The following is a 16962-nucleotide window of genomic DNA, read 5'->3' on the forward strand; positions in this document are numbered from 1 at the left end:
GAGACACAGTCCCTCTCTCTCGGAGACACACAGTCCCTCTCTCTCGGAGACACACAGTCCCTCTCTCTCGGAGACACACAGTCCCTCTCTCTCGGAGACACACAGTCCCTCTCTCTCGGAGACACACAGTCCCTCTCTCTCGGAGACACACAGTCCCTCTCTCTCGGAGACACAGTCCCTCTCTCTCGGAGACACAGTCCCTCTCTCTCGGAGACACAGTCCCTCTCTCTCGGAGACACACAGTCCCTCTCTCTCGGAGACACAGTCCCTCTCTCTCGGAGACACACAGTCCCTCTCTCTCGGAGACACACAGTCCCTCTCTCTCGGAGACACACAGTCCCTCTCTCTCGGAGACACACAGTCCCTCTCTCTCGGAGACACACAGTCCCTCTCTCTCGGAGACACACAGTCCCTCTCTCTCGGAGACACAGTCCCTCTCTCTCGGAGACACAGTCCCTCTCTCTCGGAGACACACAGTCCCTCTCTCTCGGAGACACACAGTCCCTCTCTCTCGGAGACACAGTCCCTCTCTCTCGGAGACACACAGTCCCTCTCTCTCGGAGACACACAGTCCCTCTCTCTCGGAGACACACAGTCCCTCTCTCTCGGAGACACACAGTCCCTCTCTCTCGGAGACACACAGTCCCTCTCTCTCGGAGACACACAGTCCCTCTCTCTCGGAGACACACAGTCCCTCTCTCTCGGAGACACACAGTCCCTCTCTCTCGGAGACACACAGTCCCTCTCTCTCGGAGACACACAGTCCCTCTCTCGGAGACACAGTCCCTCTCTCTCGGAGACACACAGTCCCTCTCTCTCGGAGACACACAGTCCCTCTCTCTCGGAGACACACAGTCCCTCTCTCTCGGAGACACACAGTCCCTCTCTCTCGGAGACACACAGTCCCTCTCTCTCGGAGACACACAGTCCCTCTCTCTCGGAGACACACAGTCCCTCTCTCTCGGAGACACACAGTCCCTCTCTCTCGGAGACACACAGTCCCTCTCTCTCGGAGACACAGTCCCTCTCTCTCGGAGACACACAGTCCCTCTCTCTCGGAGACACAGTCCCTCTCTCTCGGAGACACACAGTCCCTCTCTCTCGGAGACACAGTCCCTCTCTCTCGGAGACACAGTCCCTCTCTCTCGGAGACACACAGTCCCTCTCTCTCGGAGACACAGTCCCTCTCTCTCGGAGACACACAGTCCCTCTCTCTCGGAGACACACAGTCCCTCTCTCTCGGAGACACAGTCCCTCTCTCTCGGAGACACACAGTCCCTCTCTCTCGGAGACACAGTCCCTCTCTCTCGGAGACACACAGTCCCTCTCTCTCGGAGACACACAGTCCCTCTCTCTCGGAGACACAGTCCCTCTCTCTCGGAGACACAGTCCCTCTCTCTCGGAGACACAGTCCCTCTCTCTCGGAGACACAGTCCCTCTCTCTCGGAGACACAGTCCCTCTCTCTCGGAGACACCCAGTCCCTCTCTCTCGGAGACACCCAGTCCCTCTCTCTCGGAGACACAGTCACTCTCTCTCGGAGACACAGTCCCTCTCTCTCGGAGACACACAGTCCCTCTCTCTCGGAGACACAGTCCCTCTCTCTCGGAGACACAGTCCCTCTCTCTCGGAGACACACAGTCCCTCTCTCTCGGAGACACAGTCCCTCTCTCTCGGAGACACCCAGTCCCTCTCTCTCGGAGACACAGTCCCTCTCTCTCGGAGACACAGTCCCTCTCTCTCGGAGACACACAGTCCCTCTCTCTCGGAGACACCCATAGCTCCATTTATGTATTACTATATATGAAATATTATAATAGCTGTTTACCAAAACTGAGGCGGGGTGATCTGCATTATTATTGTTGGAACTGCAGATTGCCTGTGTAAGATATGGAGCATCTGCAGCACAGCAGACCAGTTATGAATAAGCATTCCACTGCTGGGAGATTAACTCTGCGTGTGTGTGTGTGTGTGTGTGTGTGTGTGTGTGTGCGCGTGCATGTATATACTGTATTCTTCTGTATTCTAGTCAATGCCGTCCTGACATTGCTCGTCCTAATATTTATATATTTCTTTAGTCCATTCTTTTACTTTTAGATTTGTGCATTGTTGTGAATTGTTAGATATTATTTCACTGTTGGAGCTAGGAACTCAAGCACTTCGCTACACCCACAATAACATCTGATAAATAAGTGTATGTGACCAATAACATTTGATTTAATGTGTGTGTGTGTGTGTTTGTTTACTTGCGTTTGTGTGCACGTGTGTTTGCCTGCAGGTGTGTGATGAAACAGACATACCTCAGCTCCAGATCCCGGATCTTCTCTCTGAGGGGAGCAACTGCCTGTGAGAAAGAGAGATAGAAAGAGAGAAGAATATAAAGACAGATTAGACTGATCCTGCAGGGATAATGTGTTACCATGGTATTATCCTGCTGTAAGGACACACACAGTGTAAAGGTAATGCTCATCTGCTGAGGAGTGAAGTCATGTGGAACTGTTTTGCCTGTCGGGTTTACAAAACGCACCCGACGACAAGACTAAGTGACACATCAATCATTTAGTTTGTTGTATTCCCTTAAGCTTGCATTGTACGCGCACACACACACACACACACACACACACACACACACACACACACACACACACACACACACACACACACACACACACACACACACACACACACACACACACACACACACACACACACACACAGTTTTGCTTGTTACATTCCCAGACAACACCCCCCCATTGGCGTGAGACGTCTAATCAGAGATCAGTGTGTCTGGGGAGAAATGTCACCCTGGATAAAAGCCTGCGCAGACACCCAGAAATGAGTCTTCAGAGCCACTTTGAACCGTAAGATACAAAAGAGCCCTATTCTAATGAGGAAATTGACAGAGATAAAGATGCCATTTTGATTCAGTAACAGACTGATAATTCTCTCTCTCCCGCACAGTGATAGCCAATCCACTTGTCGTAACAAACTGTACACATTGCTAAACACATCCCAGGGTGACACAGTGTCCAGTATACAGGACAACTAGAATCAGGTGTGTTTAGTGCTGAGCTGGAACAGAAGCACAGTGTGGCCTGCCAGGAGGAGGAGTCTCCAGACATCCATTCCTGCTCTAAATCATCATCTGTAATGCCTCCCATTGGGCCTGTCAGTCTGTCTATATCGGCATCATTTACAGCTCTACCTCAGCGGGTGTTTGGGCCTTCAGGGTAAATATAACAAAGAGACAGATAAAGAGGATACAAACTGAACTTCGCAGCACAACGAGAAAAGTGGCAAAATGTTTGAACACCTCAGTATGAATTAAAATGCCTTCACACAGAGTCATGTCAGTGTGTGTGTGTGTGTGTACACTGTGTGTGTGTACACTGTGTGTGTGTACACTGTGTGTGTGTGTGTGTGTGTGTGTGTGTGTGTGTGTGTGTACACTGTGTGTGTGTGTGTACACTGTGTGTGTGTACTGTGTGTGTGTGTGTGTGTGTGTGTGTACACTGTGTGTGTGTGTACACTGTGTGTGTGTGTGTGTGTACACTGTGTGTGTGTACACTGTGCGTGTGTGTACACTGTGTGTGTGTGTACACTGTGTGTGTGTGTGTGTGTGTGTGTACACTGTGTGTGTGTACACTGTGTGTGTGTGTACACTGTGTGTGTGTGTGTGTGTGTGTGTACACTGTGTACTGTGTGTGTGTGTGTACTGTGTGTGTGTGTGTACTGTGTGTGTGTGTGTACTGTGTGTGTACTGTGTGTGTGTGTGTGTGTGTGTGTGTACTGTGTGTGTGTGTGTGTGTGTGTGTACTGTGTGTGTGTACTGTGTGTGTGTGTGTGTGTGTGTGTGTACTGTGTGTGTGTGTGTGTGTGTGTGTGTACTGTGTGTGTGTGTGTGTACTGTGTGTGTGTGTGTGTGTGTGTACTGTGTGTGTGTGTGTGTGTGTGTGTGTGTGTGTGTGTGTGTGTGTGTGTGTGTGTGTGTGTGTGTGTGTGTGTGTGTGTGTGTACTGTGATGGAGGATTTTGTGCTGGGGACATATTATTCATATTGATCATACATTGCATGATGGGAAAAACAGTGAAGAACTCACCTCGTCAATTCTTTCCTCAATCTTCATCTCTCCATGTTCCTGTATGGATCTAGAGAGATAGACATACAGTGAGGCACTAATGAAACTCTAATCACTTCAGCCCAGAGTCAATAGCTCACCACAGGAAGCCCGCTTTTAGGTACCCACGCTGCCTCCGTACGTCTGTCTGTCCCCCACTCCCACCCCCTGTCTGTGTCTGGTTGTCTGTCTGTCCCCCACTCCTCCACCTCCTCTCCCTCGTCTGTCTGTCCCCCACTCCTCCACCTCCTCTCCCCCGCCTGTCTGTGTCTGGTTGTCTGTCTGTCCCCCACTCCTCCACCTCCTCTCCCCCGTCTGTCTGTCCCCCACTCCTCCACCTCCTCTCCCCCGTCTGTCTGTGTCTGGTTGTCTATCTGTCCCCCACTCCTCCACCTCCTCTCCCCCTTCTGTCTGTGTCTGGTTGTCTGTCTGTCCCCCACTCCTCCACCTCCTCTCCCCCTTCTGTCTGTGTCTGGTTGTCTATATGTCCCCCACTCCTCCACCTCCTCTCCCCCTTCTGTCTGTGTCTGGTTGTCTGTCTGTCCCCCACCCCCTCTCCCCCGTCTGTGTCTGGTTGTCTGTCTGTGTCTGGTTGTCTGTCTGTCCCCCACTCCTCCACCTCCTCTCCCCCGTCTGTCTGTGTCTGGTTGTCTGTCTGTCCCCCACTCCTCCACCCCCTCTCCCCCGTCTGTCTGTGTCTGGTTGTCTGTCTGTCCCCCACTCCTCCACCTCCTCTCCCACTTCTGTCTGTGTCTGGTTGTCTGTCTGTCCCCCACTCCTCCACCTCCCCCCGTCTGTCTGTGTCTGGTTGTCTGTCTGTCCCCCACTCCTCCACCTCCTCTCCCCCTTCTGTCTGTGTCTGGTTGTCTGTCTGTCCCCCACTCCTCCACCCCCGTCTGTCTGTGTCTGGTTGTCTGTCTGTCCCCCACTCCTCCACCTCCTCTCCCACTTCTGTCTGTGTCTGGTTGTCTGTCTGTCCCCCACTCCTCCACCTCCTCTCCCCCATCTGTCTGTGTCTGGTTGTCTGTCCCCCACCTCCTCTCCCCCTTCTGTCTGTGTCTGGTTGTCTGTCCCCCACCTCCTCTCCCTTCTGTCTGTGTCTGGTTGTCTGTCTGTCCCCCACTCCTCCACCTCCTCTCCCCCTTCTGTCTGTGTCTGGTTGTCTGTCCCCCACCTCCTCTCCCCCTTCTGTCTGTGTCTGGTTGTCTGTCTGTCCCCCACTCCTCCACCCCCTCTCCCCCTCGGTCTGTGTCTGGTTGTCTGTCTGTCCCCCACTCCTCCACCTCCTCTCCCCCTTCTGTCTGTGTCTGGTTGTCTGTCTGTCCCTCACTCCTCCACCCCCTCTCCCCCATCTGTCTGTGTCTGGTTGTCTGTCTGTCCACCCCCCTTTACTCCTCCACTTCCCTATATTGCATAATTTGCTCCCTCCACCCCCTCATCCCCTTATTCCTCACCCTGCATCCCCTCTTTCTCTCCTTTTTTTCCACATTATGTTAAGTTACAGCCACATAAATAATCAGCAATCGATTCACTATACCCCCATAATGACAAAAGCGATGTACTCAAAATAAAAAGATACCGTATTTACATACAATGGCTTGCGAAAGTATTCACCCCCCTTGGCATTTTTCATATTTTGTTGCCTTACAACCAGGAGTTAAAATATAATTTTGGGGGGGTTTGTATCATTTGATTTACACAACATGCCTACCACGCAAAATATGTTTTATTGTGAAACAAACAAGAAATGAGACAACAACAAAAAAAAACTAACACTTGAGTGTGCATAACTATTCACCCCCCAAAGTCAATAGTTTGTAGAGCCACCTTTTGCAGCAATTACAGCTGCAAGTCTCTTGGAGTATGTCTCTATAAGCTTGGCACATCAAGGCAGAACTGCTCCAGCTCCTTCAAGTTGGATGGGTTCCGCTGGTGTACAGCAATCATTAAGTCATACCACAGATTCTCAATTGGATTTAGGTCTGGGCTTTGACTAGGCCTTTACAAGACATTTCAATGTTTGGACTATTTTGTGTATGTCCATTCCATGAAATAAAAATACACTTAAATTACAGGTTGTAATGCAACAAAATAGGAAAAAAGCCAAGGTGTGAATACTTTTGCAAGGCACTGTAAGTATTCAGACCCTTTGCTATGAGACTCAAAATTGAGCTCAGGTGCATCTTTTATCCATTGATCATCCTTGAGCTGTTTCTACAACTTGATTGGATTCCACCTGTGTTAAATTCAATTGATTGGACATGATTTGGAAAGGCACACACCTGTCTATATAAGGTCCCACAGTTGACAGTGCATGTCAGAGCAAAAACCAAGCCATGAGGTCGAAGGAATTGTACGTAGAGCTCCGAGACAGGATTGTGTCGGTGGCACAGATCTGGAGAACGGAGCTCTTCAGACAATTCCTTTTGTACACACAGTGTATAAGCCTATGCAGAAGCTCTAACATGCATATGGGTGTTTGAATTAGTCATCACTTTTGAAAGAGCTGTCTATTTCGGCTGTGTTAGGCTTTGAAACAACTTCCACAATAACTATGTTTCAACCTCTTCAACTTGATCATCACAGTGAGGGTTTTAAAAGCATCATACTGTTTTGATGATAAGTGTTTCATGTGATTTTCCATTGTATTTCCATTGATTTCAGAGTGGTTAGAGGGAAAATAGAGCCCTGAGTACCAGGCCATTAGCGACCCGACGGTCGTTAGCAAGTTGGGTGCTACCAACACAAGTCCAGAGTGCATAAGAGGAGATCACCGTGACTCAACGGTCACGTGGAATTTGACTGCGGTCACGAATCTTGACTGCCAGGGTGGCGGTAAGATGATCACCGCAACAGGCACATGTCAAATCACAGTGAAAGACCCACATCACCCTCCCCTCGGCATGACAGTGCAACTTTCCATCCCTGACTTCGGACCGACCCACAGACACACCTAAGAATCAGACACGCATAATACACACACACACACACACACACACACACACAAAGGCTATGAACGCACATGTATCAGGAGAAGGAGACAGAGCGAGAGACCCACAGTGAGACAGAGATAGAGAGAACATAAGAAAAACAGGGAAACCCAGAGTGCATTCTACACCCCTAGTTATATAATCTGCACTGCTGGTCCTACATGGTTGCTCTTCTCTCTCCATTGTCCATTTATATATCAAACAGTAGCTCACCTGGTTGCTCACATTAACAACTCAGTGATGTAACATGGTTAATTGGCTAGCTAAGCCAACTCAGTGATGTAACATGGTTAAATGGCTAGCTCAGCCAACTCAGTGATGTAACATGGTTAATTGGCTAGCTAAGCCAACTCAGTAATGTAACATGGTTAATTGGCTAGCTAAGCCAACTCAGTGATGTAACATGGTTAATTGGCTAGCTAAGCCAACTCAGTGATGTAACATGGTTAATTGGCTAGCTAAGCCAACTCAGTGATGTAACATGGTTAATTGGCTAGCTAAGCCAACTCAGTGATGTAACATGGTTAATTGGCTAGCTAAGCCAACTCAGTGATGTAACATGGTTAATTGGCTAGCTAAGCCAACTCAGTGATGTAACATGGTTAACTGGCTAGCTAAGCCAACTCAGTGATGTAACATGGTTAATTGGCTAGCTAAGCCAACTCAGTGATGTAACATGGTTAATTGGCTAGCTAAGCCAACTCAGTGATGTAACATGGTTAATTGGCTAGCTAAGCCAACTCAGTGATGTAACATGGTTAATTGGCTAGCTAAGCCAACTCATGTTCTGTTTACAGTCTAAATCCAACCCCGATTACAAGCTATAAGAATCAAAACATGAACACTAGCATCCAGGATAAAAATAATTTAAAGTGCTTTTGGTGCATTCCATCTAACGTTAAAAAAAAAAGATTGTTGAGACTTAGTATAACTCCCTTACAGTCCTGGGTTGTTGAGACTTATATATATATATATATATATAGTATAACTCCCTTACAGTCCTGGGTTGATGAGTGTGTTTTGAGTCTATCCAATGCAATTAAGGGTGAAGGGAGTAAAGTGGGTAGGGAAACAAGTTAAATGGATTACAACAGAATGGATAGGAAAGGAATGGCATGAAAGAGGGGACAGACAGTGTAGTAAGTTCATGGTACCCATGCATTTGTTTTATGAAGAACGGAAATCGTCATTAAAGCATACTGTACCTCATATTGGTGTAGGTTCCCCAGACAGCTACAATGAAGGATGAGAGAAGGGGAAGAAAACATTAACTAAAAGGTGCTTTTCAAAATTACCTTCCACACAATGACATGGCTTAGTTGGCTTAGTGTTCTGGTTTAGTGGTTTCGTACGTCCACATTCTCCTATTACTATACATAGATGTCTACAACTCTCTCTCTGAATAGGGGAATACAAACCAGCACCAAATTCTCTGAATACACTATAGGATAAAGAAACAATACTTGGAGCTGCAGCTCCATGCTACTTGTCAAACATATAGAGCTGACACTAATATATCTGTTGATGGGGTAGTATTGGCATGGGGTTAGTGGTGTTTTGACCACTTATTTGGATTCCTCATGTCTTACTCATTGTTAGAAAAAAGTTTGGTCCAAATCGGATGTTCGATACTATAATTATTGAATATTAAATGAATCCTATCATTTAAAATGGCCAATTTAGGTGCAATCAATTAGCTTAGTTTCTCCGAGTTCAAAATAGATTTCTACAAGATAATGTTGCAGGAATGCTGATCTTATTTGTTTCTAAACTGTTGGGGATCATGGCTAGACAGCAGTTGTCAAGTCTTGCAATACATTTTTTAAGCAGATATAAGTCAAATCTGTAACTTTGGTGGTAAGAAACTCCAGTGTAGATGTGGCCTTGTGTTGTAAATTACTGTCCTGTTGAAAGGTGAATTCATCTCCCAGTGTCTGGTGGAAAGAAGACTGAACCAGGTTTTCCTCTAGGATTTTGCCTGTGCTTAGCCCTATTCCGTTTCTTTTTATCCTGAACGACTCCCGATTCTATGCCAATGTCAAGCATGCCCCAAACATAAGGATTTGTTTGCATTTCCTTTCCTGACTTACCTAGTTAAATAAAAGTTGAAGGGATAAAAGGAAAAAAAATAACAATAATTTGCATTTATGGTAAAAAGTGTATTCCTTTGCCGTGCTTTTTTCACCTGCAGTATTACTTTAGTGCCTTGTTGCATACAGGATTTTGCATATTTGTATAATTCTTTTCACTCTGTCATTTAGGTCATTATTGTGGAGTCCCTACAATGTTGTTGATCCATTCTGTTTTCTCCCATCCCAGCCATTGAACTCTGTAGCCGTTTTAAAATCACCAATCATCATCATGGACATCCCTGAGCATTTTCCTTCCAGTCCTGAGCTCAGTTCAGAAGGACGACTGTATCTTTGATGTATCTGAGTGGTTTAATACATCCTCCACAGCAACATTATTAACTTTACAATGCTTAAAAGAGATATTCAATGCCTTGACTTGTTATTGTTACCCATCTACCAATCACTGCCCTTCTTTTTGAGGCTTTCGAAAAGCTCCCTGGTCTTGGTAGTCGAATCTGTGCTTGAAATCTACTACTTGACTGAGGAACATTACACAGCTGTTGTATATATGGGGGAAAGAGGAAGAGGCGGTCATTAAAAAGTCATGTTGACCCCTATTATTTCATACTGAGTCCATGGAACTTATGTGATTTGTTTAGGCAAATTTTACTCCAGAACTAAAATAGGCTTGTCTAAACAAAGGGGGGGAATACTTATGCAACGACTATATTTTTGATAATTAATTTGTATTATTTTGTCTAAAAATATATATATATATAGAAATAGAAAAAAAAACGGATGAAATTTAATTGAATCCCACTTTATAACGCAAAACAAAATGTGAAAAAATCTGAGGGGGGTGAAAATAGTTCTGTTACCCACTGTAATTGGACTCCTTATGTCCTCATTATTAGGACTCATTATGGTCCAAATCAGATGTTAGGTACTATATTTATTTACGATTATATGAATCCAATTCATTAAAATGGCCAATTTGGGTGCAATCAATTAGCTTAATTTCTCAGTGATAAAATTACATTTCATCAAAATATTGTTTCAGAAACGCTAATCTTATTTAACTACAGAAACAATTTCAGAAATCTGAGATGGTGGATGTCAAAATCCTCTGGAAATAAATCAATATGTCTAGGAAAAAGGAGAAATCTCCCCCAACTCTCTCTGGTTTGTGTATTTCGGAGTGTATCATATAGGTACACACACACACACACACACCCACCCACCCACCCCCTTGCTACAGTATGACCTGCTAGTGGCCTGTGACAGTTTGATAGCCTTGTTCGTATGAACAGGGATACTCTGTATTCAGCTCGCCTGCAGTTCGCTCTCCTCCTGTCTCCGATTCTAGCCTTCTCTTGTGCTTCTCTGCCTCACAAAACCAGGAGACACAGTCTAGTCCAGTCTTGGTGCCAGGGCATGCCTGAGGCAGGCAGGCAGGGAGAGAGAGGAGAGAGAGCGAGACGGAGTGAAGGAAACAGGGAAACATGAGAGATAGCAACAGCCTACTGTTACAAATAGCCAAACTCCAGATGTAATAAGGAAACTGTAGCAATAACTGTCACTTATACTTATCTGCCATACCCATCTATCCATCTCTCTCTCCAGTCATAAACAACCCAGGGCAAGTGTGTCTCTCCTGCCAACCAACCTGCCATCCAACTGGGGCTTATCTATCTGGCCTACTTGGAGTAGAGTGGCTGGCCCTGACCTTGATCTAACTCCATCTCTAGTCTCTACCATGGCCAGCGGCTAACCTAGCTTATGCTGTATGTGTTGACGCAGCCAGCCACTTAGTGTACAAACAGCAGTTGGCCTTCAGGATCTCCACGCTAATGGACTAGAGCCTCAAAAGGAACGGCAGAGACATGGAGAGGTAGGAGAGGGCGAGAGAGCAAGAGAGATGATATCCAAGGGAAAATCCACACTTTGTACCCTGGGGCAAAGCCGTTGACTAGCCTAAGTCTTAGCGGTGTGTGTGTGTGTGTGTGTGTGTGTGTGTGTGTGTGTGTGTGTGTGTGTGTGTGTGTGTGTGTGCGCATGAGAGAGCGCAAAACAATAAAAGACAAAACACTTCCATTGTAGTGCCAACTGGATCAAAGTGGCTTAGGAACACCCTCAATTGTGATCGATGTCACACATTCACAACCCATTCAACCAGAACGAGTGCAAGCAAATATTGATTGAAGCATACAATGTCTTTAATTGAAAGAGGAAAAATCCTTTGCGATGGGTTGTTGAATGAGACTCCCAAGGGCAGTAAGAAGCTGTCTCACACGAACACTGGCTGACTGGGTGGGTGGGTGGGTGGCTGTTGGAGTGAGTAATTCTGAAAGTGCTAGCGGGGGGTGTGTGTTTTATGATTAATGACTCATGGTGTAATTGTAACAACATACAGGAAGTCAAGTTCTTTTGTTCACCTGACCTAGAATTCCTCACAATCAAATACCGACTGTATTATCTCCCAAGAGAATTCTCTTCCGTTATTGTCACAGCTGTGTATAACCCACCTCAGGCCGATACCACAACGGCCCTCAAGGAACTTCACTGGTCTATGCAAACTGGAAACCATATATCCTGAGAATGCATTTATTATAGCTGGGGGCTTGAACAAAGCTAATTTGAGAACAAGGCTACCTAAATTCTATCAGCATATCATCTGTAGCACTCGCGCAGGCAAAATGCTGTACCACTGTTACTCTAACTTCCGCGATGCATACAAGGCCCTCAAATCTGACCACGGCTCTATTTTGCTCCTCCGCTCCTATAGGCAGAAACTCAAATAGGAAGCACCCGTGCTAAGGACTAGTCAATGCTGGTCTGACCAATCGGAAACCACGCTTCAAGATTGTTTTGATCACGCAGACTGGGATATGTTCCGGGTAGCCTCAGGGAATCATATTGACGTATACGCTAATTCAGTGAGTGAGTTTATAAGAAAGTGTATAGGAAATGTTATACCCACTTTGACTATTAAAACCTACCTTAACCAGAAACCGTGGATAGATGCGCAAAACTGAAAGCGCGTACCACCGCATTTAACCATGGAAAGGCAACTGGCAATATGGCCGAATACAAACAGTGTAGTTATTCCCTCCGCAAGGCAATCAAGCAAGCACAATGTGAGTAGAGAGACAAAGTGGAGTCGCAAGTCAACGGCTCAGACACGAGACGTATGTGGCAGGGCCTTCAGACAATCACGGACTACAAAAGGAAAAGCAGCCACATCACGGACACCGACATCTTGCTTCCAGACAAACTAAACACCTTCTTTGCCCGCTTTGAGGATAATACAGTGCCACCGACGTGGCCCACTACCAAGGACTGTGGGCTCTCCTTCTCCGTGGCCGATGTGAGAAAGGCATTTAAACGTGTTAACCCTCGCAAGGCTGCCGGCCCAGACGGCATCCTTAGCCGGGTCCTCAGAGCATGCGCAGGCCAGCCGGCTGGTGTGTTTACGGACATATTCAATCTGTCCCTATCCCAGTCTGTTGTCCCCACATGCTTCAAGATGGCCACCATTGTTCCTGTATCCAAGAATGCAAAAGGTAACTGAACTAAATGACTATTGCCCTGCAGGACTCACTTCTGTCATCATGAAGTGCTTTGAGAGACTAGTCAAGGTTCATATCACCTCCAACTTACCTGTCACCCTAGACCCACTTCAATTTGCTTACCGCCCCAATAGGTCCATATACTATGTGATCGCCATCACACTGCCCTCTCCCATCTGGACAAGAGGAATACCTATGCAGAATGCTGTTCATCAACTACAGCTAAGCATTCAACACCATAGTAGCCTCCAAGCTCATCATTAAGCTTGAAGCCCTGGGTCTCAACCCCCCCTGTGCAATTGGGTCCTGGACTTCCTGACAGGCCGCACCGAGGCTGTGAAGGTAGGAAACAACATCTCCACTTCGCTGATCCTCAACACTAGGGCCCCACAAGGGTGCGTGCTCAGCCCCCTCCTGTACTCCCTGTTCACCCATGACTGCGTGGCATGTACGACTCAAACTCAATCATCATATTTGCAGACAACAGTAGTAGGCTTGATTACCAACAACGACGAGACAGTCTACAGGGAAGAGGGGGTAATATGATATGGAATTATTAAGGTCATACCAACACCTATTAGGTGTTCCTAATGTTTTGTACAGTAAGTGTTTTATATACATGTGTATATGTATTTATATTCCAGTCTCTGACATTGCTTGTTCTGATATTTCTTAATTTCATTTTTTGGGATCTATTTGCTTGCTAACAAGGTAGAACAGTCTAACTGTTATGAATACACCCTCCTGTCCATCTTCAACTGTTCGAACAACACGGCCTGTTCACTTTGTATAGATGTTGAAATTAAGTGACCTACCTGGATAAGAAGATGCTTAATTCTCGGAACGAAAACGAATTGCCAATTCCTCATATGAAAGCGTATTTTTATGCTCATTGCACATTTATATAACACAGACTAGACAGCTAGCACATAAGTCTGTGGCTAAAATGCTGCTAGCGGTAAGTACATTATAGTGCAGACCTCTAGTACGTGGTACAGCAATACCGTGCGCGACAGAAACTGCGCCTTCATTTTCCACAATCATGGTTATTGACACTCCCGCTTTAGTAGGATCAGCCCTGTTCTAAATTTTAGGAGTTGAGACATAAAAAGGGTTTTGTTAGACAAGTTAACTTCTCCTCTATTACAGTAAAATAATGTCTTAATGTGTTTCGGTGTCCATATCACCGATTCTGTTGGACCAAACCTTAAATAGCAAGTTGAAACTGCTTGTTGTGAGAGAAGAAGAAGTGAACTTTCGTCAATGTTGTTGTGTGTCAGGGGGAGGAGTTTGGTATCGGTGTATGAGTGGGAAGGTGCACAGTTCGCACAGCACAGAAGTAGACGAGAACAAAAAGAATTAAACAATCTTAAAAACGCAAACTTAATTTTTGTGATACGGGCAATTGGTTCATTGCGCCAAATTAACCTAATGACCCTTATGAAAAAAGTTTGCAGTAAGAGTGCAGTGTAACTGCAGTATGCAGCAAATACTGGGTCCAAAATAACACTGTTTTTATTACTGCAGTAATTTTTGCAGTGTAACTGCAGTTAGAGTGCAGTATAACTGCAGTTATACTGCATCCAAAATACCAGTCGACTCAACTGCAGTTACTGCACTTTTACTGCAATTTCAAAATGGCAATCTTTTTTTGTAAGGGATTGCCCAGCCCTAGTCCTAAGAGCAGCTGGGACTTTACTCTCCCTCCAAAACCCTAGCAACTTGCCAAAGGCCACACTCAGTGGCTAATTGGAAAATAAATGTTCAAAGAAAATAATTGAATGAATCTTCTTCTGTGAATGTGACTGTGTGTTTTTTCAATTTTATCCATTTAAAATACCAGGGTATGTGATTATAATGAGATGGGTTACAATGTTCTCTTAATTCAGAGGTGTTATTTTTTTACATGAGCTGTGGAGAACAAAGCAGTGCATTAGGCCTAGAGGCAAAAACAAAGCAACAACAAGCCTAATTAACACCCAGATACTGCCACACTTTTTACTTTAGGCAAAATATGAATCCCTACGCTTCCAAGGCTAACTACTAAACAAATCTCTAAAAATATGTGAACAACTATAACTAGCTTTACATCCCTGTCTTCCCTCTCCAGATAGACACCCTGGTGAACAGCTGGCCAGGGGACAGCAGCCAGCCTGGTGAACAGCTGGCCATGGGACAGCAGCCAGCCTGGTGAACAGCTGGCCAGGGAACAGCAGCCAGCCTGGTGAACAGCTGGCCAGGGAACAGTAGCCAGCCTGGTGAACAGCTGGCCAGGGGACAGCAGCCAGCCTGGTGGACAGCTGGCCAGGGTACAGCAGCCAGCCTGGTGAACAGCTGGCCAGGGGACAGCAGCCAGCCTGGTGAACAGCTGGCCAGGGGACAGCAGCCAGCCTGGTGAACAGCTGGCCAGGGGACAGCAGCCAGCCTGGTTGTGTCTCGTCAATCCTGGATGTCTCTGCTCTGCTCCAGAGCCCTGTGACTGGCATCTGACATTTTGTAGAGAATGGAGCAGAGGACCGAGTCAGTGTCGATCTATGTCTACTCTATAGAAAATCAATAGGAGGAGTGGAGCGTAGGAGGGCAGCGACAGGCAAGAGAATTGACGGATTTGGGGCACTTCTGGAAAAAGTATCAATAAAATCTCTCTCCTAAATGATCTTGAAAGGATTGGCATGATGACAACAATTACACAACAGAAGTAAGAATTCTCAGACAAAGGCTTGTTAAGTAAAGACAGTAGGACCCAAACTAAAACTTCATAGTAAGTCACCATTAAGTGGTTCTACTACAGCCAGTAGTGATGTCATTTCTATGACTGATCAAAAATAATTTCCTCGTGCTCTCTTTGGTCTCTCTGCAGCAGACAGAGAGACCAACATCAATATGTTTGGAACATCAAATTGCAAGCAGTATCGAATCGCAATACATATATAATTAAATCAAATATTATTAGTCAAGTCCATCGTAAACTACAGGTGAAGACTAACAGCAGGGGGCCTCCCGGGTGGCGCAGTGGTTAAGGGCTGTGCCATCAGAGTCCCTGGGTTCGCGCCCAGGCTCTGTCGTAACCGGCCGCGACCGGGAGGTCCGTGGGGCGACGCACAATTGGCCTAGCGTCGCCCGGGTTAGGGAGGGCTTGGTCGGTAGGGGTGTCCTTGTCTCATCGCGCACCAGCAACTCCTGTGGTGGGCTGGGCGCAGTGTGCGCTAACCAAGGTATCGGAGGACGCATGACTTTCAACCTTCGTCTCTCCCGAGCCCGTACGGGAGTTGTAGCGATGAGACAAGATAGTAGCTACTACAACAATTGGATACCATGAAATTGGGGAGAAAAACGGGTAAAAAAAAATTTAAAAATAAGACTAACAGCGAAATTCTTACTTACTTACTTTCCAACAAACCAGAGAGAGCGAAAATAGAGATATAATAGACAAGTAATAAGCAGTCAATAAATACACAATGAGTGTACAACTTGGTACTTGTACGCTGTCTATATATAGCCAAGTTGTCAGTCATTAAAAAAACTATTTTTTCAACCACTCCACAAATTTCTTGATAACAAACTATAGTTTTGACAAGTCTGTTAAGACATCTACTTTGTGCATGACACAAGTCATTTTTCCAACAATTGCTTACAGATAGTGAATTATAAGTGAAATAATCTATCACAAATCCAGTGGGTCAGAAGTTTACATACACTAAGTTGACTGTGCCTTACAACAGCTTGGAAAATTCCAGAAAATGATGTCATGGCTTTAGAAGCTTCTGATAGGCTGATTGACATCATTTGAGTCAATTGGAGGTGTACCTGTGGATGTATTTCAAGGCCTACCTTCAAACTCAGTGCCTCTTTGCTTGACATCATGGGAAAAATCAAAAGAAATCAGCCAACAACTCAGAAAAAAAATTGTAGACGTCCAAAATGTCTGGTTCATTCTTGGGAGCAATTTCCAAACGCCTGAAGGTACCGCGTTCATCTGTACAAACAATAGTACGCAAGTATAAACACCATGGGACCACCCAGTCGTCATACCGCTCAAGAAGGAGACGTGTTCTGTCTCCTAGAGATGAACGTACTTCGGTGCGAAAAGTGCAAATCAATCCCAGAACAACAGCAAAGGTCCTTGTGAAGATTCTGGAGGAAACCGGTACAAAAGTATCTATATCCACAGTAAAACGAGTCCTATATCAACATAACCTGAAAGGCCGCACAGCAA

At 45.9% G+C, this 16962-nt stretch overlaps 1 protein-coding gene across 1 annotated transcript in view; it reads right to left on the minus strand.

Annotated features, from left to right (window-relative positions):
- Positions 1-16962, minus strand: part of LOC139405041 (UDP-glucuronate decarboxylase 1) — a 98072-nt gene that overhangs the window by 77276 nt on the left and 3834 nt on the right. The window contains exons 3-5 of the mRNA XM_071147557.1: positions 8311-8338; positions 4098-4146; positions 2299-2342 (exon numbers count right to left, since the gene is read on the minus strand). Of these exons, the coding sequence (XP_071003658.1) occupies positions 2299-2342; positions 4098-4146; positions 8311-8338 (121 nt within the window). The remainder of the gene's footprint in view (positions 1-2298; positions 2343-4097; positions 4147-8310; positions 8339-16962) is intronic.

The sequence above is a fragment of the Oncorhynchus clarkii genome, chromosome 3 (assembly GCF_045791955.1).
Source record: "Oncorhynchus clarkii lewisi isolate Uvic-CL-2024 chromosome 3, UVic_Ocla_1.0, whole genome shotgun sequence".
NCBI classification, from domain to species: Eukaryota; Metazoa; Chordata; class Actinopteri; order Salmoniformes; family Salmonidae; genus Oncorhynchus; species Oncorhynchus clarkii.